The 26,624-nt window shown below is 41.3% G+C and overlaps 2 protein-coding genes across 3 annotated transcripts in view; one reads left to right on the top strand and one right to left on the bottom strand.

The window, feature by feature from the left end:
- Cpsf2 (cleavage and polyadenylation specific factor 2) overlaps window positions 1–17,647 on the bottom strand; it is a 30,483-nt gene extending 12,836 nt beyond the window's left edge. Inside the window, exons 1-8 of one of the 2 annotated variants that reach the window (XM_059278948.1) lie at window positions 17,479–17,647; window positions 11,153–11,334; window positions 9,677–9,836; window positions 9,492–9,597; window positions 7,912–8,041; window positions 6,114–6,229; window positions 4,743–4,930; window positions 3,371–3,661 (exon numbers count right to left, since the gene is read on the bottom strand). In XM_059278948.1, coding sequence (XP_059134931.1) covers window positions 3,371–3,661; window positions 4,743–4,930; window positions 6,114–6,229; window positions 7,912–8,041; window positions 9,492–9,597; window positions 9,677–9,836; window positions 11,153–11,301 — 1,140 coding nt within the window. In that variant the 5' untranslated portion in view covers window positions 11,302–11,334; window positions 17,479–17,647. The remainder of the gene's footprint in view (window positions 1–3,370; window positions 3,662–4,742; window positions 4,931–6,113; window positions 6,230–7,911; window positions 8,042–9,491; window positions 9,598–9,676; window positions 9,837–11,152; window positions 11,335–17,478) is intronic. The other variant, XM_059278950.1, reaches the window with a different exon arrangement.
- Window positions 17,648–17,825: 178 nt separating this feature from the next.
- Ndufb1 (NADH:ubiquinone oxidoreductase subunit B1) lies at window positions 17,826–25,416 on the top strand. Its single transcript, XM_059278951.1, has 3 exons — window positions 17,826–17,959; window positions 23,737–23,875; window positions 25,303–25,416. Exons 2-3 carry the CDS (start codon window positions 23,745–23,747, stop codon window positions 25,337–25,339), a joined length of 168 nt encoding a protein of 55 aa, XP_059134934.1. The 5' UTR covers window positions 17,826–17,959; window positions 23,737–23,744; the 3' UTR covers window positions 25,340–25,416.
- Window positions 25,417–26,624: the final 1,208 nt, after the last annotated feature.

The raw sequence follows: 26,624 nt of genomic DNA, 5'->3' as shown, positions 1-26,624 counted from the left end.
CAGTCTGGACTAAAACCATATATAACATACATAACAAGACCACATCTCAAAAAAATAAATAATTAAACAAATTTTGTCTCAGTTCTATATTCCATTTCTGAGATCTGAAATTAACTGTGATATTCATAAGTAGTTTCCAGAACAATTAACTCTAAGATACATTCTTCTCCACTTTCACAGTATCACTCCAAATCATGCCTTTTCCTAATATAAACCTCCAGTTTACTCTTTGTTTACCTTTTTTGTGTTTTAAATTACTAGCTTTGCTCTTTCTAAATGAACAAGGCTTAACTTCCTAGGGCACTGTACATACATGAAAACAGACCCACGATAAACACTAATGCGTCAGAGGATTGGCCTGTTATGAACTCTCTCTTGTCATCATGATAGCAACCAGCACATTCACTGAGGGCCACCAGTGCATTAGCACTACCCCGGCCACTAGGAAGGTCCCTGTTCTTCTGGAACTTTATTTAATTTGGCAGCAAAAAGAAGACAACAAACAAGGAACAAGTGGTAATGGACACTATGAAAAATAATTCAAGGTTGTAAGTAACCAGATAGCTCTTTTAGATTCATGGTAGAGGCCTTTTAAACAGACTGAAATGACAAGGAAAAACCAGGGTAAAACCAAGACACTCCCCTATAGCCAGAAGAACTGCCAGGGCTAAGTGGTACAATGAACAAGAGTGTGAGGATGTGCCTAGGTCAGAAAAGAGGGTGCTTGCCTGGTGTGGTGGCGCACACCCTGTAATCCCAGCACTGAGGAAGCAGAGGCAGACGGCTGGGACCATACAAAGTGATGGGAGAGAAGGGAAGTGGGGACAGAACCTGAGCACACTAAGGAGCCTTTTAAACTAAAGCCTCTCACTTTGTTTCCGCTGTTTCTGATATCATGAGGATGCTTTGGAATATCATTTTCTTTTTCTTTTTCTCCAAACTTTTAATGTCCTTTTAATTCCTCAATGGCATATCAACCTTAATTGAGTTTCTAGTAATTAAAATTTTCAAATTCAGCATTTCATCTCTCATGAAACCATTTTAAGTACTTCTGAGTTATTTTAACTTGGTATTTCTAAGCTATTAAATAACCCAAGACAGTATTTTATTTTGATATGCTTGCTTGGAATCCTTGATCAGCAATGCTGTAGTTAGTGAATACTTATCAGACTTTAGTTGCGGATAATGATGCTTTTCTTAAATGACTTAAAAGACAAGGATACCACATAGCTTTCCACAAATATTCCTTCAAATGCTGCTATGAGGATAAAATACAAAATGGCCATCTAAAACTATGCATAGTCCTGCAGTTACTAGCCAACCCACTTGAAATGATGGCTATGGTATGTCAACAATACCAGCTGTGGAAAACAGACAATTTGATGGCTTGGTTATTAAGCAAAATCTTTCCACGTCTTGGTTGTTCTGCTAGCTGTCTTGGGATGAAGGTGCAGAGGCGGGTTAGTGTATTTAGTGGTAGGACAGGAATTCCTGACTGATCCTTTCTACTTCTCTGTTAAATTCCAGATAAGTTCATGTTCTAGGGATGAGGCTAGGTTAGTTGTGGAACACTGGAAGGAACGAAGGCAAAGGTTGGCTTACTGAGGAATGAGAAAATGAACATCCTGTTGAATGCTGAATGCTACAGTTGGTGCCCTTCTGAGGTGAGGTCTCAACATGAAGGGAAATCTGTTTACTGCTCCTGTTTAACTCACATGGTGTAAAGCTGCCTGAACACAGGCGCACACTAGGGCAAAGGTGTGGCCAGGCGAGGGGAAAGGTAGGCTTGCTAACAGTGCCTGCACAGTGTTTAATCACGGGGCACTGTCTCTATGCTAATAGGACAATGCATGGTAAAGGGGGGCGTTAATGAACTGAAAGACCCAATGAGACTGACGAGCTGCCGACCCAGGAATTAGAGAAAGGCAGCTTAAGATCAGACACAGACACTTGAAGCAGACAGGGAAGCAGCCTAGGCAGAGTGGACAAAGGCCATTAGGAAATGGATAGGGGCTGGGTGTGAAGACACACATCTTTAATTCCAGCACTCAGGAGGTAGAGGCAGGTGGATCTCTGTGAGCTCCAGGCTGGCCAGAGTTAATGACTCTCATAAATAAACAAACAAACAAACAAACAAACAGAAAGAGAGAAAAAAAAGAGACTAAGGCTTTGATTGCCTAGGGCACATGTATATATGAACACACAAACTAAAAAGTAAAACGTGCGTTCGCACGTGCGCGTGCGTGTGAGTGTGTGTGTGTATGTGTTTTCTTTATAAAGATAGTTAAAGTGTGTAAGGGTGCTTGCTGCCAAGCCTGATGACCTATTTTTAATCCTCAGGACCAACATGGTGGAAGGAAAGAAAGGACTCCACAAAGTTGTCCTCTGCTTGAAGAATGAAGGTCAAAAGTCAATAACGAGGCTGGGAGTGTAGCTCAGTGGCAGAATTGCCTGCCTATCATGGGCAAGGTCCTCGGTTTTAGCATGGGAAATAAATGTCACAGGAAGATTAATAAATGCCTAAAACAAGAAGGATTAGGAAATCATCATGACTGACAGTATGAGTTGCAAAGGAAAAATGGGTTGAAAACTATGATATAGAGTAAGTACACTGAACCAAGGTACAAAAACAGTAAAAGATTATGTCCTTGAGTGTGGTCACTGGTGCGATAGTGGCATGACTGTTATGGGTCTAACCAACTGATTGGATTTGAGGCATGTTCTACAGGAGGGAATTCATAACAGTCAATACTAAACCTGGTCAAAAGCTCTGACTAGTGGCCACTGTGGGGAACTTACTGTTGCTTTGATATATGGTCATGTTGCCAAACTGCCTTCCAAATATGTATGTTTATATCCATAGACTAATGCTGCTCTCAACCTTGGGGAGAGAAGCTTTTTGCAACAGGCAGCAGTTAATGGAGACTCTTTGCTGGTCAACTGAGACTGTGAGTGCTAAGCCCTAGACAGGAGAGCTGTACCAACTGCCCTGCACCTCCAAGGCTCAGGGAACACAGCAGAAGAGGAGACAGAAAAGACGTAAGAGCTGGAGGATGGGGAGGAGTGCTGTGAAATGCTGTCTTCTGGTATAATGTGTGCTGCACTCAGAACTCACGGCAGCTGTGGTTACCTGCATACGATCAAGCCAGTCAAATCTCTGGCATAGGTAGGCCCAGCTCGAGCTGAAGAGCTACTGGCAGGTGATGGCTGCTGAGGTGGGGAGACCATTTTTCTTTGGGGATACGGCACAAGCATGCTGCCCATGCTTCAGTAGATGGCTTCACACACACTCATATGTATACAGGCAGCACTAACTGGAGCCAGTGCCAGATAAATGTAATACATTTAAAGTTTGAATACAAGTGCTTACCTCTATTTCTGTAACTTTCTCAGAAGGATTATCAATCAAGAACCGTGCTAAAGTCCCAGGAGTTGTTCTATAGGTTAGAATGATTGAGTTTTTAGGGTCCTGACACCACTGAATAAAGAGGTCCCTTGAGAATCCACACTCCAGGTCAGGCTGGCTGGCAAGTACAACTTTGGGGCTTGGAACTCGAGCCAAGTCAGAAAGACCATGGCACAGAGAGAGATGGCGAAACTGAAATGGGTTATTTCTTTTGTCTTCAAAACATCTCATCAATTTATCACTCATCCATTCTACCTAATACAAGGGGGGAAAATGACAATAATTAGAAAATGCCATATGTGTGAGATATTTAACAATAATAATCAAATTTTAAGTCTTTTCCCCTACTAGTTGATTAAATTTGTGCCATTTGGACAAGTAGCTAATTGGCTTCTTTTCCCTATTAGATTCTCCTACTCCAGTTTTTAATCCTTAAAAAACAAAACAAAACAAAAAAACCAATTTTGTTGAGCGTGGTGTTGCCTGCCTTTAATCCTTACACTTGGGAGGCAGAAGCAGGAGTTGGGGCCAGCCTGGTCTACAGATTAAGTTCCAAATCCAGGGCTACACAGAGAAACCCTGTCTCAATAAACAATAATTTTGCAGTGTTTCACTTATTCCTGAGAAGAGAATGTTGTTCTAAATGAATATTGGAACCCATGTATCCATGTATCTTTGGAGAGAAAGAACTCATTTTAAGAATAATGATGCTGGGCAGTGGTGGTGCACGCCTTTAATCCAAGCACTCGGGAGGCAGAGCCAGGCAGATCTCTGTGAGTTCCAGGCCAGCCTGGTCTACAGAGCGAGTTCCAGGACAGGCACCAAAGCTACACAGAGAAACCCTGTCTCGAAGAAAACGAAAAAAAAAAAAAAAAAAAAAAAAAAAAACCAAACAAACAAACAAAAAAAGAATTCTAGCATTGATTTTCCCCCCATTTTATAGATCAGAAAACCAAGAGTTAGAAAATAAGCAACTTGCTCAACCTATAAAAAGGAGACAAAAATAGAAACTTTATGCTTAAGTGAAATAACATATGTGAAGAACACAGGACAGTAAACAGTTAACATTCAGCTGTTGTTTTTATCAACTGCAGAAAATATCTGAAGGGCAATTAAGATGAGCCAGGCAGTGGTGGCACATGCCTTTAATCCCAGCACTCAGGAGGAAGAGACAGGCGATTTCTGTGAGTTCGAGGCCAGCCTGGTCTACAGAGTGAGTTCTAGGATAGGCTCCAAAACCTACACAGAGAAACCTTGTCTCAAAACCAAAAACAAAACAACAAGAAAAAGAGATACTACATTTAACCTCTTTACTCAATGTCACATAAGAACAAACCTGTGACTTAGAAAACTCCACCACGTTATAACTGACATTATTCAGGAGTGCCAGTGAATAAACACCCAATCCGGCATCTTTAGTTCTCCAAATCTGGTCAAGAAGTTGAGCAAGCTCCAGCACTCTGCCTGCTGTGTCCACTGCTATTAGCACGTTTCCATCACCCCGAAGAGTTTCCAGGACATTTGCTTAAACAAGAACAGAAGATCCCTATAACGCATGTGCTTTGCAACAAAATTAAACACAATTTCCCAGCATCTTTGATAAAGACTGCATAAGTAATTACTAGGACACATATAAAAAGTATTTGTTCAGATCAACACAATTACTTTTGACTTGGTTAAGTATATCTTTCTAGGAATAAAACATGATACATGTTTTGTATGCATGCACGTAGAACAAAACACAGAACATGTTCCCTTCCAAGAAGAAAATCATCTTTAGCAATAGATGTCCTTGTTCTCAAAGTCAGCTTAAAGTGTGGGGTAAAAGCAAACTCTACCTAGCAAGCAAGCACGTGCATGCACGCGCGCGCGCGCACACACACACACACACACACACACACACACACACACACACACGAATTGAGGAGCTTCTTAAAGTTAGTGAATTGTTAAGTAGACGGATGGGAGTGCTTGCTCACACGTTTAAAAGTGGAACCCAGCTTTCCTGTTGCCATCACATATGGCTTATAAAAAGTAACACGAAGCACAGCAGAATGAGTCAAAGCTGAAGCGAGAGGTGACGGCTCAGAGGCGCCTCAGTAAAATCAAGATAACTCTGTCAGAATAGAACAAGCAGCACCCAGCCAGCAGACCTTGCACACTTCCAGTTCTCTCTTGGGCTCACTTTCACGCAGTTTTTCTGATATATATACACACATACTGCACACACACACACACACACACACACACACACACACACACACACACGTTATACAGAGACCAGTGAATGCCTAGGGGAGCTATCTACATGCTGAGTGGTATAGGAAGCCAACCTTTAGGGAGCATCTCAACATGGTCACATTAACATTTCTTAAAACAAAACAAAACAAAACAAAACACCACAGGAATTATGGGGCCAGCAAAATAGCTTAGTGGGTTGAGGCACTTGTTGCCAAACCTGATGACCTGAGCTTGATCCCGAGACCCAGATGGTGGGAGGAGAGAACTGACTTCCACAAGTTGTCCTCTGACCTCTACATGTACTCTGTGGCAAGCATACACATATACATACGCACACTGTATAAAGTGTAATTAGAAAATTATTAGAGTTAGCTAATCTCTTATGACATAGCTAAACAGAACAAGCAGTAATTGCTATCTGCACACACGTCCACAGCTATTCCAACAGAATACTAGACATACGTACTCAGGAGTTGCTCATCTCTCTGTTTCCTTCTAGGCTGCACATATGTAGCATTAAATGAATCTGTGATAAGTAGAGAGGGTCTGCTTAGCATTTCCAGGGAACATCCATTTAAGTGGCTATAACAAAGTTTAAAGATGAAGAATACCTGTCATTTTAAATGAACAGTGATAGCTTCACCTATCACAAAAGTAACTGCTTTATAAGAAACCCCCCCCACCCAATTATAAAGGAGGAAAGTAAAAATGTTTCAGAGGACCACTTCAAGACAAGTGCTATGATATATTGGACATATCCTTCTAAACACACAAATTTTCTTGTGTATCTAAAAATTCATTTAGAACAGACATCCCATATATATTCCTATATATTTATTTCTATCTTCTGGCCTTTCCCATAACATTAACATTTTTTTTCTAAACTTAACTTTTAGAAATTGTAAAAACTTTCTGCCTGGCATTTGTTTTTAAAGAAATAGGCTATAGCAGCCCAGGTGATGATGTCACAATCCTCCTACCTTAGCCTCCCAATAGCTAGGCATGTATAAAGCTATCCAGCTCGCAACTGTAAAAACTTTCTATTTTATCTGTACTATATTGTATTTAACTGATCATTTATTTTTACCTGTTTAAGTCACCTTTTCACCACTTTATTTTTGAAAGAGATGTTTCTGAAGTCCCAATCCTCCTGCCTCCATCTCTCAAGTACTGGGATTACAGAGGTGTGCCACCACCCCAGCTGTATTTTTTATTTCTTTAGGACACATTCCTTGAAATGTATATACAAGTAGTGCCAATGGCTTTCCAGAAAGGCTCAACCACCAAGACTGACAAGCTCAATTCTTCCTAGAAGGCTATCAATATTTTAAAATAATGTAAACATATCTAATAAGTACATACTTTTCAACATTCTCTTTTTGACTAATGTTTGCCCATTTTGCAATTAGTGTATTTTTAATTTCTTGAGACATCCCTAGTCTTATAGGTATGTAAACCTTTGGCTAATTGTTACAGTATTTCCCCCGGTTTAATGGTTTTATAGTGTAGGTTACTGTTTTAGTTTAAATCTGTATATAAGCAAATTTATCAGTCTTCTTGTGTAAGTCTCTTCCAAGTCAGACTGGACACAGCAACACTGCTTCCTTTTCTAGTTCATTCTAAACCCGCCTATAATTTATTGCTGCGCTTTCTAAAGTGGTTGAATTCATTCACCATTTATTCAGTTTTCCAACCTTCTCATCCCATGATTACAAGTATAAATTCAATCTGTTAGTCCTCAATGTTCCTTAATATAAAGATCTTAAGATGACTGCAATCTAACACAAAATAGCCATGAACTTAATGTACAGATGTAGCAAAGGAAGCCTGTAGGACAGTGAATACACACATAAAATTTACACTATTTTTCTGAATATCAAATGAATAATGTAAAATTATAACCATCATATTCCCCTTTAAAGGAAATCTGTCATCAAATATCATTAAATTAGATGGTAATTACTACCCAGCCCCCAGAGACAAGAAGTCACAAATTTCTATCAAGAAATAAGTCAAGATCATATAAAATATAATTTAATGTATAAAAATTCACTACTTTTGAACACCTCCAGGGAAATATCTGCTTCATAGAATAGATATTGATATATAAAAAGTTTAAAGCTCTACAATGAAAATACTTAGTATTTGACATTTTTAAATTGCTATAGAGTTCTGATGAAAAAACAAAAAGTTGCTTCTAATTTTCCCTTCAGTGAATGAAACAGTAACTGCATTGCTTTTAGCATGTGTGTAGATATACCTACATCTCCCTCTTGTGGTTGAAGTCAACGGCATAAACAATTTCTTCTTCTCCATCTTTGACTATTTTCCATATTGTTCCTCCTATCATATGGCCGGCTGGCAGGGGTGTGATAGACAAACCATGGCCTTTGCCTACATAACAAGATAATGACAATACTCAGATTTTTTTCACAACTCCAAGGACAGATGTATTTCTAGGTTATGTTAACAGCATGTTCATTGGTGCAAACTTCAGATGTTACAACGCTTACAGTGAAAAAGAAAGCCTCCTCTCCTGTCTCCAGCTACTCTACTCCCTTATTGGAGACAACTGTTCTTCTCATTTCATTGTGCGTTCCCCCAGAGTGTCCAACTGTGCTTAGGAATACTGGGTTAGAGAGCCAGCACACCATTACTCAGCATCAACTATACGTTGTATTTGTAGTGACATGGACTGAGCCCTGGGACGTACGCACACCAGGCAAACACCACCACACTACATACCCAGGACTAAGTTTTGATATTTGTATCGCACAAGTAATTGCCAAGTTGTTTCCACACCTGTTAATCTAACTGATGGAATAGCAATTCAAACCTCATTATGGTAAAGAATTTACTAAACCGAACAAAAACTAAGACTATTGCACTAACAGTCATTTTTTTTTTTTTTTTTTTTTGGCTTAATCATTAGCATCGACTGCTGCTGTATCACTTTTCTTGGTCAGCTTTTTTATTTTTATTTTTTAGGTAGGATTTCACTACGTACAGCCCAGGCTGCCTGAACTTGCTGTGTATCCTAAATGGGCCTTGAACTCATGATCCTTCTCTCAGGCCTCCCAAGCACTGGGGTTAAAGGCATGAGCCACCACACTAGCTACTGTGCCATGTTTTTAATGCCAGAGTTCACATTTAAGAACATCTGTAACAGGATTCCCTCTTGCAGACTTGGTATTTGATATCCTTATTAAGTAATAAATTTTCCACTATGCTGTCCAAGTACTTCATTTGCTGCAGTTATTACATTTAGGGCTCTGAGTCACTTGTCTCCTGAACCTAACTGTAAGTTACAAGGAGGATCCAGACATATTAGCTTTGTTCATTTATTACTGTTTCCCACCCAGTTATGAGGGCATCCAAGCTGTTAACATACTGTTAGTATTTAGTCTGAAATATTTTGAAATTCTAATGGAAATTCCAGGTAGAAAGTGCTAATCCCACCCTCATCTCCTCCAAACAGGGTTTCTCTGTGTAGCCCCGGCTATCCTGGAACTCACTCTGTAGACCAGGCTGGCCTCAAAACTCAGAGATCTGCCTGCCTCTGCCTCCTACGTGCTGGGATTAAAGGCGTGCGCCACCATGGCCAGGCAGAAAGTGCTAACTTTTACTCCCACACCACAGCGCCTATAATTTGCATTACGAAGTCCTCTCAGTACTTTTCAGAAGGCAACTCACTCATTACTCCAGGCTGAGTAGGATATGGCTAAGGGTAGATTCCTTGCCCACCTAGCATGAGTGAGGCTCTGGGTTGGATCCCAGCACTGTAAAAACTAAAAAGAAAACAACAGAACTTCCACTCCATCAGTTCATCAATTTACTACATTACCTTTCAAGTTCACAATCTGAGAGAATTTTAGCTGCTGTATTTTATCAAAGGCTGCATCCACATCATCTAATGTAAAGAGAGTAAAATCTTCCGTATTGTGTCGAGACTAAAGAAAAACACAAGCCAAGGTTAAAAATGATCATGAGTGGAGCCCAGAAGCCGCCCTTGTTAACCGCTTCACTTACCTGATAAAGATCGTACATGAACATCTGCCCCATTTTATAAACAGGAATTGTAGCATAGATGGCACAGTTCAGACCCAGCTTCCCCACAGCGAATGGAAGGGCTCCGAGGTGGAGAGGGTCAGGGTGAGACAGGAGCACCGCGTCAATCTGGTGAACATGCCTGTGAACATAACCAAGAGGGCAGCTCCGTCAGCTCTTTAAGCATAAAAGGCAGAAGTGCTGTCATGATTCCCCTACTCTAGACTCAAGGCTAGCTGAGGTAGAGAGCAGACCCCAGGGCTAAGACTGTGACACCCATGAATTGTAATTACTACTGTTACAGTATCCGCTGTGCTTTAAGCCACTTCAAAGGAAAACCACAGACACCACATTTAAGATGATCTTGAACGGGTATTTCCTATGCTATTAAAGTTAGGAAATCAGCTTGGAATTGAGGAAATTGTTAAAGGGCGATATTTAAATGCTCAAATAGTTAGTACTGACTGCTTCAATTTTCTAGCTTGATGACAAAATAAAATGACAATTGTCATAAATATCATTAACCACCGAAGCATATGCCCTCAAGGGCAACAGGATTAAAGGAGATGCCTTAGAGATTTATTTATCTATTTATTTATTTGCTTCGTGTTCTCCTTTTTCATTCATTAATAGTAATAATGTAGCAAATGTAACTGTTTTTTTCTGACATATTTGTATCGGGTAGATACCATTCAAAGAATAAAGTCACAATGTTGACTATGGAGACACACAAAATCAGGTAATGTGACTGAGGACAGAGCTTTCACAGGAAGTATTGAGCCTCTCCTCAGGTTTTTTGTTTTTTTTTTGTTTTTGGTTTTCGAGACAGAGTTTCTCTGTGTAGCTTTGCGCCTTTCCTGGATCTCGCTCTGTAGACCAGGCTGGCCTCGAACTCACAAAGACCCGCCTGCCTCTGCCTCCCAAGTGCTGGGATTAAAGGCGTGCGCCACCACCGCCCGGCCTCTCCTCAAGTTTTGACAGACTCATGCTCTTTCTAAAAATTAAAGAGCACACTTTCTGTGGTCAACTAGCAAAGTAACAACAAGGTTTTCCTGAATTTCAAAAACAAAACTTACTGGCCAATCAAAACTTTGTAAATTGGGGCTGGAGAGATGGCTCAGAGGTTAAGAGCACTGGCTGCTCTTCCAGAGGTCATGAGTTCAATTCCCAGCAACCACATGGTGGCTCACAACCATCCGTAATGAGATCTGGTGCCCTCTTCTGACCTGCAGGTGTATATGCAGACAGAACACTGTATACATAATAAATAAATAAATCTTTAAAAAAAAAAAAAAACTTTGTAAATTACAATTTAGCTTTCTGCCATAAATAAAACTTACTGTAAACCAAAGAAATGATAGCAATAGTATATAACATCAGAATGACATTATAAAAGTATAGAAAACGTTGAGGACCTGGTTTTTTTAAAGCTGATTTAAAGTACAAACTGTAACTTACTTCCTCAGGGAATCAATAATGTCCATAGAGAAGTGCTCATCCCAGCCACAGTCCAGCAAAAACCTAAACTCATCCACCTGGAGAAGATAGCAGAGTGCAGACTCCTCTTGGACCCCAGAGAGGGTGGTTAATTTGATGATGGACGTCATCTTTCTGGTCTGCTAATGGTTACCTAAACGGTGCTTACAAATAAAAATATAATTAAACATAAAGCACAGTCCACATAACAGGCAGACTATTTCAATTTTTAAGTGCACCGAAATTCCAGAGTCTGATTAAAATCTAGCATGTTAAATTCATTCCATCCCAGCCACATTTAAAAGTATAACCTTGTTTACAGGGTCCTTCAGAGGCTCCCCAGGGCGGGCCTGTGAATAGTAGGGGACTTTGGAATCACTGATCCAGATTTCAATCAACTCCAACACAATTCAGGGCAAGTTTTCCCTTACCTAGGGACTCCAGTCCATAAAACATTAGTATTAATAGACACATACAGAGGGTGGAGGATTCCAAATATTTTTCTCTATATAAGAGGTCTTAAATATAGGGACTCTCTTGAGAATCTGATTAAAAACCATGGTTCCTCTGTAGCAGGAATCTCAAAAGGTCATATTAATAAAAACAAACCCGGAGCCAGGTATTGGGGTGAACGTTGAAAGATCAGAGAGACAGAACGGGCCACAGCTAACCTCACCTCGACAACTTCTCAGCCGATCCTGTTTCCTCAAACTAGAAGCCACTGAGTCCTCATCCAGAATGAATCTCAACTGAACTGCTGCTAAAAGCCTAAAAGCTTAACCAGCTGTAGTTCCTGTTCCTCACGCCTTATATACCTTTCTGCTTCCTGCCATCACTTCCTGGGATTAAAGGCGTGAGTCACCATACCTGGCTGTTTCCAGTGTGGCTTTGAACTCAGAGATCCGGATGGATCTCTGCCTCCAGAATGCTAGGATTAAAGGTGTGTGTGCCACCATTTTCTGGCCTCTATGTCTATCTAGTGGCTGTTCTATCCTCTGACCCCAGATAAGTTTATTATATTGGGGGACACAACATCACCACACTCCTTTCTCCCACAATCCTCAACACACCCACATGGGAAGTGTATATACTCACAGAAACTCACATACTTTTCAGGAAGCTTAATATTAACAACACTTGTGCTACATTGTAAGCAACAGAAAAACATCTTAAATGTTTGTAATTAATTCTGAGACAGTATCTTATGTTCCCAATTCCCAAACAAAACCTGACACAAAGTAGGCACTCAACATAAATCCAATGCCATGTATATGGGGATACCTACTACACATTTTCCAAAAAAAATTAACATGAATACTCCTTTGTAGTAAATTTGTAGGACAAAGTTTTTGGTAAAAGTCAGTGAGATGGCTCAGCAGGTAATGTAGGAGTCTACATTTAAACTGTTCCAACTCCTTTTTGCTTATTTAATTTTTTTAAAAAAAATTTTGGTTTTTCAAGACAGGGTTTCTCTGTGTAGCTTTGTGCCTTTCCTGGAACTCATTCTGTAGCCCACACTGGACTGGAACTCCCAGAGATCCACCTGCCTCTGCTTTCTGAGTGCTGGGACTAAAAGCATGTGCCACCACCACCTGGCCTCCCTTTTATTTATTTTCTTTTTGAGACAAGATCTCATGTAATGTAGATGGCCTCTCTATGCAGCAAAAGATGACTTTAAACTCCTCATCCTCCTGCCTCCCCTTTCCCAAATACTGGGATCATAGGCCTGGGTAATCACACCTTACTAGACTTGAGCCATTTGATAACATTAATTGGCAGAAGCACATAGTAGCTGTTCTAGTAAGTTAAAATCTGAAATACACTGATTTACTGTATTCCTATTTGAGGTATGAGAAATAACGCATGCATTTTCTATTATTTTTGTTTGTTTGTTTTTAAGATATGGTATTACATAGCCCTGGCTGTCCTGGAACTCACCACGTAGACCAGGCTGGCCTTGAACTCACAGAGCTCTACCTCTCTCTGCCTCCAGAGTGCTGCCTCTGCCTCCATATTAAAGGCATGCAATACTATGCCTGGCTTAATTTTCTACTCTATAAAAATGTTTATAAATACAATTTTGAAGAGAATCCTGGCAATATTTCCTCCAAAACTTCTATTTGGGGGGAGGGCAGTGCTTGAACTCAAACTTGGGGTCCCATGCATGTAAGTAAGTGCTCTATCTAGCATTGAGCTAAATGCCCAACTCTTTAAATCTACTTCAGCTCTCAGTGTTACTTAATTATGAACTCAAAAAACAAAGAACTTGCAGCTATAACTGAATGAATTCCCATTAAAACTTTTACAGAAAGACCCAGACTCAACAGATGGAAAATATCATGTAGGTCTTTATGGTAAGTATGTATCCTTATCAGACATTCATTACTTACTGATAACTCAGCTGAAGATATGATAAAATTCAGAAGAGTTCTTTATAAATCTTAAAAAAATAAGAAAGTCTTGTGGATGTAATGTAATTTGCTTCTGTTTATAATTATGGTGTTTTAATTTCTACATCTTTCCCTAAGATCATGAGCAGAAGTAGCACATGCTTTTGTTTGTCTGTTTTTTTTGTCATTGTTGTTGTTTTTGAGACGGGTTTCTCTGTGTAGTTTTGGTGCCTCTCCTGAATCTCCCTCTGTAGACCAGGCTGGCCTTGAACTCACAGAGATCTGCCTGGCTCTGCCTCCCAAGTGCTGGGATTAAAGGCGTGCACCACAGCCCTCAGGCCCAACCATTTTCAAGTTAGCTGACCAAGCTGTTTGTTTTTTAAGACAAGTTCTTCCTATGAAGCCAGGTTGGTCTGGAACTGAAAAGCCCAAATGGCCTTGGTTCTTTCTCCCCTGACCTCAGCCTTTCAAATGCTAGGATTCCAGGAATGTACAATCATGCCTCGCCCTATATGTTCCATTTTAAAAAAGAAAAATTGGGGCTGGAGAAACTCGGCAGTTAAAGGCACTTGCTGTTCTTATAGAGGACCTGGGTTCTGTTTCTAGTACCCACATAGTGATTCATAATGATCTATAACTCCAGTTCTAAGGGACCCAAAGCCCTAAACTCAACAAGGCATCAGACATGTACGTGTTGCACATACATTCATACATACATATATACAGGCAAAACACTCATACACATAAAATAAAATATCTAAAAAGAGAAACAATTGTAAGGTGTTAATTTACTAAAGGGATAAAATAATCATGAGCCAAATTGGTTATAACCTGCTTACATATACAGTTTAGAAAATGAATTTTAAAAATTCTCAATTGCTTCTGTTATTAAAAGAACTAAGATTACTTATTAAAGTTTTATAAGGTCAGGGCAGAAAGAGAAAAGACGTTCAAAAGATTGGAATAACATCAGTTAAGACACAAAACACAAAGCTAGAGGATCAGTGAAGAACTCAGCCTGCCATGCTGATGCAGAAAGACAGACAGACTGACCTAATGTGCAGGAAAGGCCCAGCTGAAGAGGTCTGGATACCCTGGATCTAGTTCTACAGGCAATAAAGAAGCATTTAAAACTTCATTAACAAGCCGGGTGGTGGTGGTGCAAGCCTTTAATCCCAGCACTCGGGAGGCGGAGCCAGGCGGATCTGTGAGCTCAGGGCCAGCCAGGACAGGCACCAAAACTACACAGAGAAACCCTGTCTCGAACCGCCCCCCCCCCCCACAAAGAAACTTCATTAACAGGAAGATGGCATGATATAGGCAAGTCTGTACTGAAGGAAAGCAGGTGATGTGCATGACTGAACACTAACAGAACAGACACAGAAAAGATGTTTAATTAGACTCCTAAATACTTCACTTCACTGAGTTTAGTCTTTCATACTGACTGTATTTTATAATTCTTTATCAGTTCATTGGTTTTTAGCTAAGTAGGCAAGGCTGAAGGCCTTCCCTTTATTTCTCTGGGAAGTATCAATTTGTCCCCTATCAATTTTGGGTTGTTTCTCCCTCAGAACACCTTGACATACACCATCCCTCTTCTGTTCTACTGTCAACACCTGAACGTCTGGCCTCATTTACCTTACATTCTAGTTTCTCCATTTCTTCCCCTGCGGCTCTCCCTCCCTTCATCTCAATGGAAACACCACTGCCAGGTTAACCTAAAACATCCCTACACACATTACCCTTGGCTCAAAAGCCTTTGAAGGCAGGACTGGCAAGACAGCCCAGTGGTTAACTTGAACCTGAGTTCAATCCCTCGTATCCACATGGCGGAAGCAGAGTAACTACTCCAGCAAGCTGCCTCTGACCTTCATCTGTGCACTGTGGTACATGCATGCACCACACATAAAGTTTAAAATTAACAAACAAAAAACCCAAACCCTTAAAAATGTCTGATTGCCTGAGGGGAAAAAATAAAAACAAATAACTTAGTGTTACTACTTGTAGGTAGGGTGAGGAGTCACAGGAAGCTGCCTGGACATCAGTTTACTCTTCTCTCAGGGTCTAGATCAAATTTTGCCCCCTCACTCTTCTCTCGTCATTAGTCTAGACTAATAGACCTCAAGCCACAGATGTAATCTAAGATTTTTCATAGCCACATTTAAAAGTAAAAGGAGGTAAAGCCTGATGTTTTATTTAACAGTCACCATTTCAACATGTGATCATTTAACGAGTCTGTTTACATTGTTTTTGTACTGTTTTCAAATTCCAGTACATCTCTGGCCCACCTCATTTCAAGTACTCAATATTGCATGTGGCTAGTGGCGACTGTAATAGCAGAGGTCTAGACTCCAAAATCAATGCTTTAGGCTGGGGAACTTTGTGGGTTTTGCCACTGCTAAAGAGCAAAGCTGGCACCATCCTGTTTTTATGTATACGTCTCAGACTGGATTTCAACGGTGTCACCCATTATGCGGTCTCCCAGACTAAAAGCTAGCCACCCCCTACCAGCAAATTAATACTCACTAGTTGAATCCTATGCGGCATTTACTTCATTCTTAGTCTTTCTTCTTCTGCCTTGATGGAGGTACTTGTTGCCTTACCTGAATAACTGCAATTTCATCTAGTTTTCTTGCCTCAAGTTGGTCTTCCATACCCTTACCATGCCCACTCCCTACAAGTATGCACTGGCTTCCTGCTAACTATTGAATACCGTCCAAACTGGAAATCAAGGCCACTCACAAGCTCTTCACAACCTCCAATTTGCACCTGTAGTCTTTTTTGTTTGTTTTGTTTTGTTTTTGTTTTTAAATCTCCCTTAACAATGCCCAACCTTCTCAAGTTTTTAATCCCTGTCCTGCATGCAGGAGTGACCTTGTTTTCCCGGGTTTAGCAAATTCTTTTTGATCCGGCTCAGGTGTAGCCTTTTCACTGTCCCCAGGTAAAGTTGGTTGCTTGATTACTTAGCACAAAGGAGGCACAAAGAATATTTGCTGAACAGATACTGAATGTCTAAAAGTGATCGTCTTTACATCACCCAAACCAAGCATAGGGCTCACGGCAATATAAACAAACGCAGGCTGAAAGCAGTGAAATTCCTCCAGGGTAGTGATTTTGACTATCTCTGCTTCATCCCGAATATATACTTGCTTTCTCAAGAATGATCGTGCATGGTTGAGGACAACCAATGAGAAGTATGCAAAAAATCTAAGAATAAAGATGGGTCTGGACTAGTCCTGGGGCTTAGAGAGTGGGAGAAGCCTCCCCTCAGTCGTTCAGGTAAAGAAGGGCTTTGAAACAGGCAAGGGAGTTGTAACGTTTAAAGGTCAGAGGGCAGGCAGATAGTGGCTTAAGTTCTCCCGGTCACAGAGGGTCAGACCACTGGAGTTAGAGATGGCCTGACCTCTGGTTTCTTGAAAAGTATGTAAACAAGGAAAGTAAGAATGAGGTCTTGGGAAACGCAATGACTGTGGAAGCACTGAGAGCGACAATTCTAACAAGGCGCGGCATAAACATCCCCAGGGTCTTTGAAGTTAAGGAGCCAAGAGGGCACCTGGCCTCGTGGTGTCTGAACCCAAGATGGGCAGGGAAGGCTTGGGGGGTATCGTGGCACCAGGGAAAGGGGTCCAGGCTGGACTCGGATTAACTCTCAGCTCCAACAGGATGAAAGGTCAGAGGAAATATACAGGAGAGAGGGCAAGGAGCAAAGGAGAACCATAGGAGCGCCACAAACACCCGGAGGTTTCGACCCGTGGAAAAGTCCCTTTCCTTTCCCCTTGCGGAACGCTTATTCCAGGAACCACGGAGACGGTCGCAACCGAAACCGCGGGAGCGCGTCAGGGCGACACCGGGCCGATGAGGGGACCCCGGAGGGCCTCCTCGCAGACCCGAAGGCTCCTTTCTTTTTCCCGTCCTCACCTGCCTGGTCAGGCTCCCCCAGCACCGTCCACGGCCCTTCCCAACCCCCAGTAAAACCTAGGTTCGAGAGCGAGCGGGGCAGGCGCGCGCTCAGCGGCGGAGAGCGGCCGGCGGGAGCTCCTGTGTGGCGGCCGCCATCTTGGGCCTGAGGCGAGCCGCTGAGGCGGGGACGACCCGGGCGACACCATCTGTGGGGGTGGCGGGGGACCGGCTTGGGGAAGACGACAGCGCAAACGCTCACCGATCTTGTCAGCTTGGATCCAGGTTTTATTCCGAACCTCTCATGACTATGGATAGCTTAAAAATTAAAGGACTGAACCAGAGATTAAGGAGAGAGAGAGGCGTTGATTTGACGTCGCCACCCCTCTCCTCAGGTTGGCGCGGAGAGTGGCAGCTCCTGAGGTCACAGCTTCCGCTGGCGCCAGTGGCCTAGCTCCCTACCGCTGCCCTTGGTCGTGTTGGGCTTGTCACCGGGCTGCAGGTGGGTCTGGGGACCCGGGCGCCACCCGTCGAGATGGTGCAGGCGGGAGGGTGCTGGGGAAGGCAGGGTCGCCCTCGGGGGACCGTTCCGGGCTGCCCGCTCCACACCTTTTTACCGAGGGTGCTCTGATGCTGGCTCAACCAGAGCGTCTTTGGGGACCACCCGATGGCCTCGCCCTCTTGGGACTGGAGAGGGCACTCGGGGATCCGGCTCTGAGCCCACAGCAGGGAACGTGGCTCCGATCCAGAAGCAGCGCACCTTCGCCCAGGCCCAGACATCTGCCTCCTCGCCCAACTTCACTCTCCTAAATAGGAAGCATGCACTTACCCATTTGCCTTTTAAAAACATGACTTTATGCCTGGTTTCCAGCTTGTGCATGTCACGATCTCAAGGGTCCCATTGCTCTACGCATTCAGTTCTGTTTTCCATGGCTTAGGCGACACTTTGTGAGTAGTACTTATAAGGTACTGTGGGATCTAGTTAGATACAAGGTTTGTCTCTTTAAATGTCTACATGTTTCTAAAGTGAATCCAGAGTGGACTCACTAAAATAACACGCCAGTTTTTTTTTCTTCTTGGAAGGGGAAAGAAAATTGTGTTAGAGAAAAATATTAGAAAAAATGTGGGTTTTGTTGTTGTTGTTTTTAAAAAAACAAAAGTTGGGTATGGTAGTGCATGCCTTTAAACCCAGTGCCCCGGAGGCAGAGGCAGGTGTATCCCTGTGAGTTTGAGACTAGATTGGTGTACAGAGTTCTAGGTTACACAGTGAGGCTCTGAAAAAAAAAAAAAAAGTCATTTAAATGTTTACCTCTGTACATAACGTGGAGACAGTAGAACACAAGAGCTTAAACCATGTCACGATAAAGATTGCCTGGGTATTATGCTAATCCTGACTCTTCATTCTATAACTTAAAGCAAGTTACTTTACCATGACTGAACTTGGATTTCTTCATCTGAAAAAAAAAAAAAATGCCCACTGCATTGAGACATGGTTACTTAACAAACTTGCAGTGCTAGAGAGGACTGTATGACTTAGTGAGTATACAGACACCTCTTAAAAGTGGCCCACATCTGTAATTCCAGCTACTTATGAGGATGAGGCAGGGGGATAGTAAGTTTGAAGCCAGCCTAGCAACACAGTAACTGTTAAAAAAAAAAAAAAGAAAGAAAGAAAGAAAGATTCAGCTCCTTAAAAGCTTGACAAAAAATTTGGATCACTTTCGTATTAAAAGATACATGACCAAGGCAGTGTGTGTAGCTCTGTATTAGAGCATGTACTTTACAGAGCCAAGTGCAACCATTAGCATCCTCCCTTTCCCCGTCCCTCCGTGTGAGGCCTTAATGCTCTAAATGAAACTCATTTCTTTCTTTCTTTAAGAAATACTATGGTTCCCACACCTTTAATCCCAGAACTCAGGAGGCAGAGGCAGGTGGATCTCCGCGAGTTCAAGGCCAGCCTGGTCTACAGTATGAGTTCTAGGACAGCCAGGGCTACAAAGTGAAACCCTGTCTAGAAAAACAAAACAATCCAAAAAAAAAAAAAAAACACACAAACATCAACAACAAAAAAGAAATACTATAGTTACTCCAGATTCTGAAATAACAAAATTCTTTTATGGGCCCTCATACAAAAAGACACCCCTGGGGCTAGAGAGATGGCTCAATGCTTGCTGCTTTTCCAGAGGGCTTGAGTTTGGTTCCTTAGATCCCGTGTTGGGTGGCCCACAACTCCAGCTCCAAAGGGCTCTGATGTCTCTTGTCTTCTCAGGCACCTGGACTCATGAGCACAGGCACACACACACACACACACACACACACACACACACACACAATTAAAAAATAAATCTGGGGGCTGGACAGATGGCTCAACAGTTAAGGGCACTGGCTGCTCTTCCAGAGGTCCTGAGTTCAATTCCCAGCAGCCACATGGTGGCTCACAACCATCTGTAATGAGATCTGGTGCCCTCTTCTGGTCTGTAGGCAAACATGCAGACAGAACACTATATACATAATAAATAAATTTAAAAAAAAAAAATCTGAAGAGGGAAAAGGAGACTATTAATATGTATAGTGCCTCATAAGCACCAGCCAGGAATATATTCCTTAAAGCAGTTCATTGGCCCTGCCTCTTGCTAACGTTCTTAGCTCATCCAAAATCTAGACTTACCTCAGTGAAGCTTGTCCAGTCCTCACCACCTTTGCCTGTACTAGATGGAGCTCTAGATTTGGGCCCATGGCCAAGATCCTCACTCTATTTCTCCTCTTACCCATGATTTTATGGAAAATCATTCTGATTAACAGATGTCCATCTTGCCTTCCCTGTTCATCTACTTGCAGGAAAATATCCATGCAGATGTTCACTGCACTGCTCCCAAGCCCACTGAATATATACTGTACCACTGTAATATGAGACACCTTTCTAGGACTGAGGTTTGTCATGATCTCTTATGGATATTCCTTCATAGTGACTGAATCCAACCATGGAATCTATAAAGAATCCTTTTCTTAGTACCATTGTCGTTATGTCTAGAGTCTATAAGAACCCATATGTGGCAAAAGCCCCATAGGCCTACTTCATCTCTTCTAAATAGAGCCAGACTAAACTTATGTCTTAGAATGCCAGTAGTAATGGCTTGTAGCCTACAGGTAGCTGAGCTTATTTTAAACTGTTCTGAGCTGGAAATCAGCAAGTACTCGTTAATACAAAATGATATCTAACAGCTGTGGAAATGATGAAGCTAATGCCTCTTTTTTTTTTTAATTTATTTGTGTGTGTGTGTGTGTGTGTGTGTGTGTGTGTGTGTGTATACCTTCATGCCACAGCATACATGCTGGTGGAGAGGTTAGAGGACAACTTTCAATTGATGGATGGCTCTCTCCTTCTATCATGTGGGTCCCAGGAATCAAATTTAGGTCCTTAGACCTGGTGGCCAGTGCCTTTACCTGTTGAACATGTTTCTTGCCCTTAAGTTTGCAATAAGGACAGGAAGTGTAGGTGACCACTGAGTTTTCGGAACTTAACACAGGCTCCTGAACACAGACATTGTCTAGTATTTCGTAGTTGAGTGCTTTGAAAGTAAGTTCATATTATTATCAAGGGTCTTTATCATCTCCAGTCTTGACTCGCTCAAGTTTACAAAGCAGGTAAACAGTTCACTTGGAGAGCCCTTGATTAGCATTTCAAGAGCTACTTTAAATAAAAGTGATACTACTTAACAAAGGCTAGGAGAACCACTGTCTTCTAGGAAATAAAGTAAGATTGGCTTTACTTACATTTGTATCTTCAAGAAGCATTTGTATCCAGATCAGTGGGTGAGTTGTTGGAGTCTGTAAGAGCCCATATGTGGCAAGAGCCCCATAGTCCTAACTCATCTCTTTTCTTGTTAATGGAGCCAGACCAAACCCATCTCTTTTCCAGTCTCATCCTGGAGATGAGGCCAAAGATTCCCTAGTTTAAAAAAGACTCCCCAGGTGGTTCTGATGTATGGTTAAGGTTGAGAATTCCAGCTTAGCTAGACAACTACAATATAAACAACATGAAACTAACAGATGGACAAGTTGTAAGTAAACTGGAATTTTCTAAAAGGAACATGGCATATTCTATATAGAAACTGCAACTTTTAACTTCATGATTATACTGTGACTGTAGTACTAGGTTCTTAAAATCCGACAAGTAGAATTGTGTTCACATACAGACTCATATAGGAGGTGAAGCAGGAATGGACTCTACATAAGCCGAGCACAGGCTGTGCTAAGCACTTCTGGCAGTAACGCATTTCCTTCTCCCAGGGTTGCCTCGTCCTCTCGGCCACTCACGTGAAGTATCCTTCGCATGCGGGTGTGTTATTGTTTCAGCTGTGTCTACAAATCTTAACAGAAAATTGGCAATTCGGTGGCGTTTTTATTGAATTCAGCACACATTTGCTATTTTTTACTTGATTCTCAGTTCTGTTCTTCTTTATCTGCCCTTTGGAAAATGTTAAAAGGTAAAAAGCACTTAGATAACTAGGAATATCAACTCAGGGAGAGAAAATGGGCTATGACACACGAGGCACTGTTTGGAGCGGACCTGAATTTGAACAGCAGCTTGCAATCATTAGCTGCTTGAGTTAAGCTGTTGGGTTTTTAGTGTATTTTACTTTTTGCGTGTTTTGTCTGCATGTATGTGTGTACACCATGTTTGAGCCTCGTGTCCTTGGAAGTGAGAAGAGGTCACCGGATTCCCTGGAACTGGAGTTATGGATGGTTGTGAGCTTGAACTTGTGTGCTGGGAACAGAATCTACATCCTCTGCAAGAACAAGTACCTTAATCACTGAGCCATCTCTCCAACCCTGAGTTAAGCTGTTTTCATACCATATAAAATGAGGATAAGAGTTAATCCACATTCTGTATAGAAATATGATAGCCTAGGCTCTAGTACCATTTAATAGGCACCATTCTATAAAATTCTTTATCTTTTATAGTCATTTAATTTTCTGATACTGTGACATTATGTTCTTTTCAATTTTTTTTATCCTTCAAAAAATAGTTTTCAATAAATTTATCTTTACTCAAAAATTCTAGCCGGGTGGTAGTGGCAGACACCTTTAATCTCAGCACTTGGAGGCAGAGGTAGGTGGATCTCTGTGAGTTCTAGGCCAGCCTGGTCTGCGGAGAGTTCCATGATAGCCAGTGTTACACAGAGAAACCCTATCTTGAAAAACCAAAAAAAAAAAAAAAAAAAAAAGTCAACCTAGTAAAATAATATTCAGTTTGCATGTGCGTTGTGAGAGCATCCACAAATATTTTACGTATGTGAAAGTTGTGAAGCAACATGAAGAGTGCAGATATTCATTTTGCGGGTAAAATTTTCTAAATTCTCCATTTCTTTGCTCTACAGCATATCAAATCACCAATGAAATGAAAAATAAGATTTCATAAATAGTGTGATACAGTATAAATTTTTTTAAAAGTTTATTTTATTATGTAGTGTTCTGCCTGTATATATGCCTGCACGCCAGAAGAGGGCGCCAGATCTCATTGTAGATGGTTGCTGGAATTGAACTCAGGACCTCTGGAAGAGCAGCCCTTTTTCTTAACCGCTGAGCCATTTCTGCAGCCCCACAATATAATTTTTATTACATTTATTTTTGTGTGTGTGCATGCATGCATACATGGAGGTCAGAGTATAACCTGTGGAATGGTTCTCTCCCTCAACCATGTATGTGGGTTCTGGGATCAGTCTTAGCTAGGCTTGGCAGTAAGTGCCCTCACCCAGTGAGCCATCACACTGGCCCAAATACAGTGAATCTTATACTAACCACTGCTGTCTAGTTTAGGTTTTAATTGCATTCTGATGCCAAGAAAACCTAAAGAGGCTTATTATGCTTTAATCTGTCATGTCCACAGCTATCTTCTCATTTCAGATAAAGATTTAAAAGATAATTTGTTTTAAGCCAGGTGTGGTAGCTTATACTTGTAGTCTCAGCACTAGGAAGGCAGAGTCAGGAACATCTATGGCAGGCTCAAGGTCAGCCTAGTCTACACCGTGGGCTCCAGAATATAACTGTAGCAAGGTTGAGCCTGTCTCAAGAAAATCTCCAAAGCACAGGGTAATTATTAAAACACTAGTTGTGCATATTAATGGAATTCCCATTCATACAGCATGCATTGATTATATCCATCCGTCCACCCTCTTCCCCTTCCTACAGTGTATTGTTCCCAGCCCCTAGTAATCCCTTTCCTCCAACATTTCAAAGGCAGATGTATTTTAATTTCATTTCCCCCCTCTGTTTTAGCAATCACGATGTTTCAGCTTATACGTGACTACTGGGTTCATGTATTGGTTCCCATGGGATTTGTCTTTGGATGCTATCTAGACAAGAAGAATGACGAAAAGCTAACTGCCTTCCGGAATAAGAGTATGCTATTTCGAAGGTTAGTTCACGCAGCTCCGGTGCATTTGGGCTCTTTTCCAAAGATAAAGATGTGTACTTTTTCTACTCTGATTATTAATAGACAAGTGATGGATAGATAATTCAGGCTTGTTATTTAATCATTGGACGAAATTGTATGATTACCTCTGGAATGTAAATCTTTAGTTCATGATCTAGTCCTTTCAGCTCTTTGAAAGTTTCCTGTTTTTCTTGTATTAATTTTTTTCATAGTGACTTTTTAAAAAATGGTTTTTATTTATGTGTCACATGTTGTGTGTGGGTACTCTTTGAGGCCAGAGGGGGGCATCAGGTTCCCTGGAGCTGGAGCCTCCCAGTGTGGAGATCCTATGTGAGAACAGTAAGCACTCAGAACCACTGAGCCATTTTCCAGCGCCCTCATTATGCAGATATTTGTGCTTTTCATCCCCCTCAACGGTTCCCTTCCTCTCCCAAATGGACTCCCTTCTGTTTTCATGCCACATCTATTTAAATCTAGATTTTGCATGATGGGAGAAATGCAGTATTTTGTCTTTTCTAATTTTCATGACCTTTTATTGTTGCCCTTTCCCTTGAGGCCTCCCCTCATAGTTCCCCCTTCTGCAAAGTTAGAATTTTTAAAAGTGTATTTTAGTGTAGAAACAAAAGTGAAGCCAGCTGCCCAAAACCTATCATGTATGCTTTCATATGTGTTATTGTATATGTCTTAAGCCATGATATAGCTGAAATAAATGGTAATGCTGTGGCATCACTGCTTGAGAGCTTAACATATGGTGACTGAGCGGTAACACCCAGCAGTTGTCAGGGTCTATGGCACACCTAACAAGACCAGATAGTGTAGCTATCTGCCAGTGGCTATTAGCGTTCTGGATTGGAAGCTCAAGGGATAAAGAGACTAGTAGCATCCAGTGCAGGTGTGGTTCCCAAGTCTGGTATTTCAAGAAAGACAAAATGAGCTGCAAAGAATCTAGAAGCCATTAAGTGCACTCAAAAGAACACAGCTGTCATGTAAATCAAGAGATTACTGTTCTTTGAGCTGGGAAAGAAACAGTAAAAGTTTATGAGAGAATTGAAAGAATGTTTAGATTAATCTAATGTAAAACTTCGATAAGTCAATTTGATAGAATGTAAACAAATATAAACTTCTGGCCCTCTCAAAAAAAAATACTTACATGAGGGCTGGAGAGATGGCTCAGTGGTTAAAAGCATTTGCTGCTCTTAAAGAGGACCCAGGTTTGGTTCCTGGCACCCACATGGTGGCTCACAACTGCCTAACTCCAGTTCCAGGGGACCCACTGCTCTCCTGGCATGCTAGGACACCTGCGCACACATGCTTATGTATATACTCTAAGGCACACACACACATAAAATTTTAATATTTTTCTATAAGTTGATTTACTGTTTTTCCTTTCCTTATTTCTATTCACACAGGGAACTGAGGCCCAATGAAGAAGTTACTTGGAAGTAAAGCCTGTGGCTAAATCACAGAATGTTCACATTTTAAAAGTTATTGGAGAAATAAAAACATTTATTAATTAATTGGAAGGATTTAAAATGTGATTCTTTTTATACTTTTTATTGAGGTAATCAACTATATCCTTTGTATTTTGAAGTATCTTTCAAGTATCAGGCACAGTTGACTTAAAAAATGACTGTTGAGGCCAGGTGGAGTAGTGAAGTCTATAATCTTAGCACTGAGGAGGCAGAAGCAGAAAGTTTGCTGCAAATGCCACATCAGCTTGATTTACATAGTAGGCTCTCTAGATCAGCCAAGGATATATATATATATAAAATCAAGACCATGTCTCAAAAACAACTACAATTGACACGCTGTTGTATATATAGGTATCCCATTTATTATTAGCATTTCTTTTCTATTTCTCTCTTTGGATTACAGGTCTAAGTCATAACTACCATTTTTTCCCCTCATATTTTTCAAATGTATGCTATGGTTTCAGAGTGTCCCCCAGGAGTTCGTGTGTTCAAGTTTAATCTCCACTGTGAAGTATTAAAAGAATAGAAACGTCTTCGAATCCTGTGTATAGAAGTAGGATTCTGAGAAGTGATTGGACTAGACTGTGCATCAGGGTATTGCAGCTATAATTGAATGTCTGGTGGCTTTGTAAGAGCTGTATCACTTGCCATGTGATACCTTATACCTACTCAGGACTGGCAACAAGAAGGTCAGCATTGGATGTGGCTCTTGACCTTGTAACTTCAGAATCCTGAGCAAAAACCAACCTCTTTATTAAAGTTGTCTGGCCTCAAACACCTTGTTACAGAAAGTGTGCTTCCAATGATCTCTCAAGGATGATGCTAGGGTTTTGTTTGATAAAATCATTAAAAAATTAGGGAGCCTTAGATTTGGCAATGATTTCCTAAATAGAGCACACAGCATTGTTTTGTGAAAGATTAGTGAATTTTACTTAATCAAAATTTAAAACTTTTGCTCTTTTAGGGGTGGTGGTACAGCTCAGACAGTGGTAGAGCCTATTCTGGATAGTTCAGATGACTACTCATCTTACATGGCCTTCTGTGTGTCAATTCCCTAAGCATGTTTTTTGCTTTGTTTTAGGTTCTGTGCTATAGTATGTACCAGTGCTTCATTTATGTAATGGCCACATGCTCCTTGTATGGTATTGTGTGACTTCCTGGGGAGCTGTGAACAAATGCGTACTCTCCCCACACAGGGGCACTAACAGTAGACCAAAGGAATTAGTCCATCCAGGTTTAGCTCCGTGAACCTGTAAGTT

Source organism: Peromyscus eremicus, chromosome 14, assembly GCF_949786415.1.
Source record: "Peromyscus eremicus chromosome 14, PerEre_H2_v1, whole genome shotgun sequence".
Classification (NCBI taxonomy): Eukaryota; Metazoa; Chordata; class Mammalia; order Rodentia; family Cricetidae; genus Peromyscus; species Peromyscus eremicus.
This window is presented reverse-complemented; position numbering and strand designations above follow the sequence as displayed.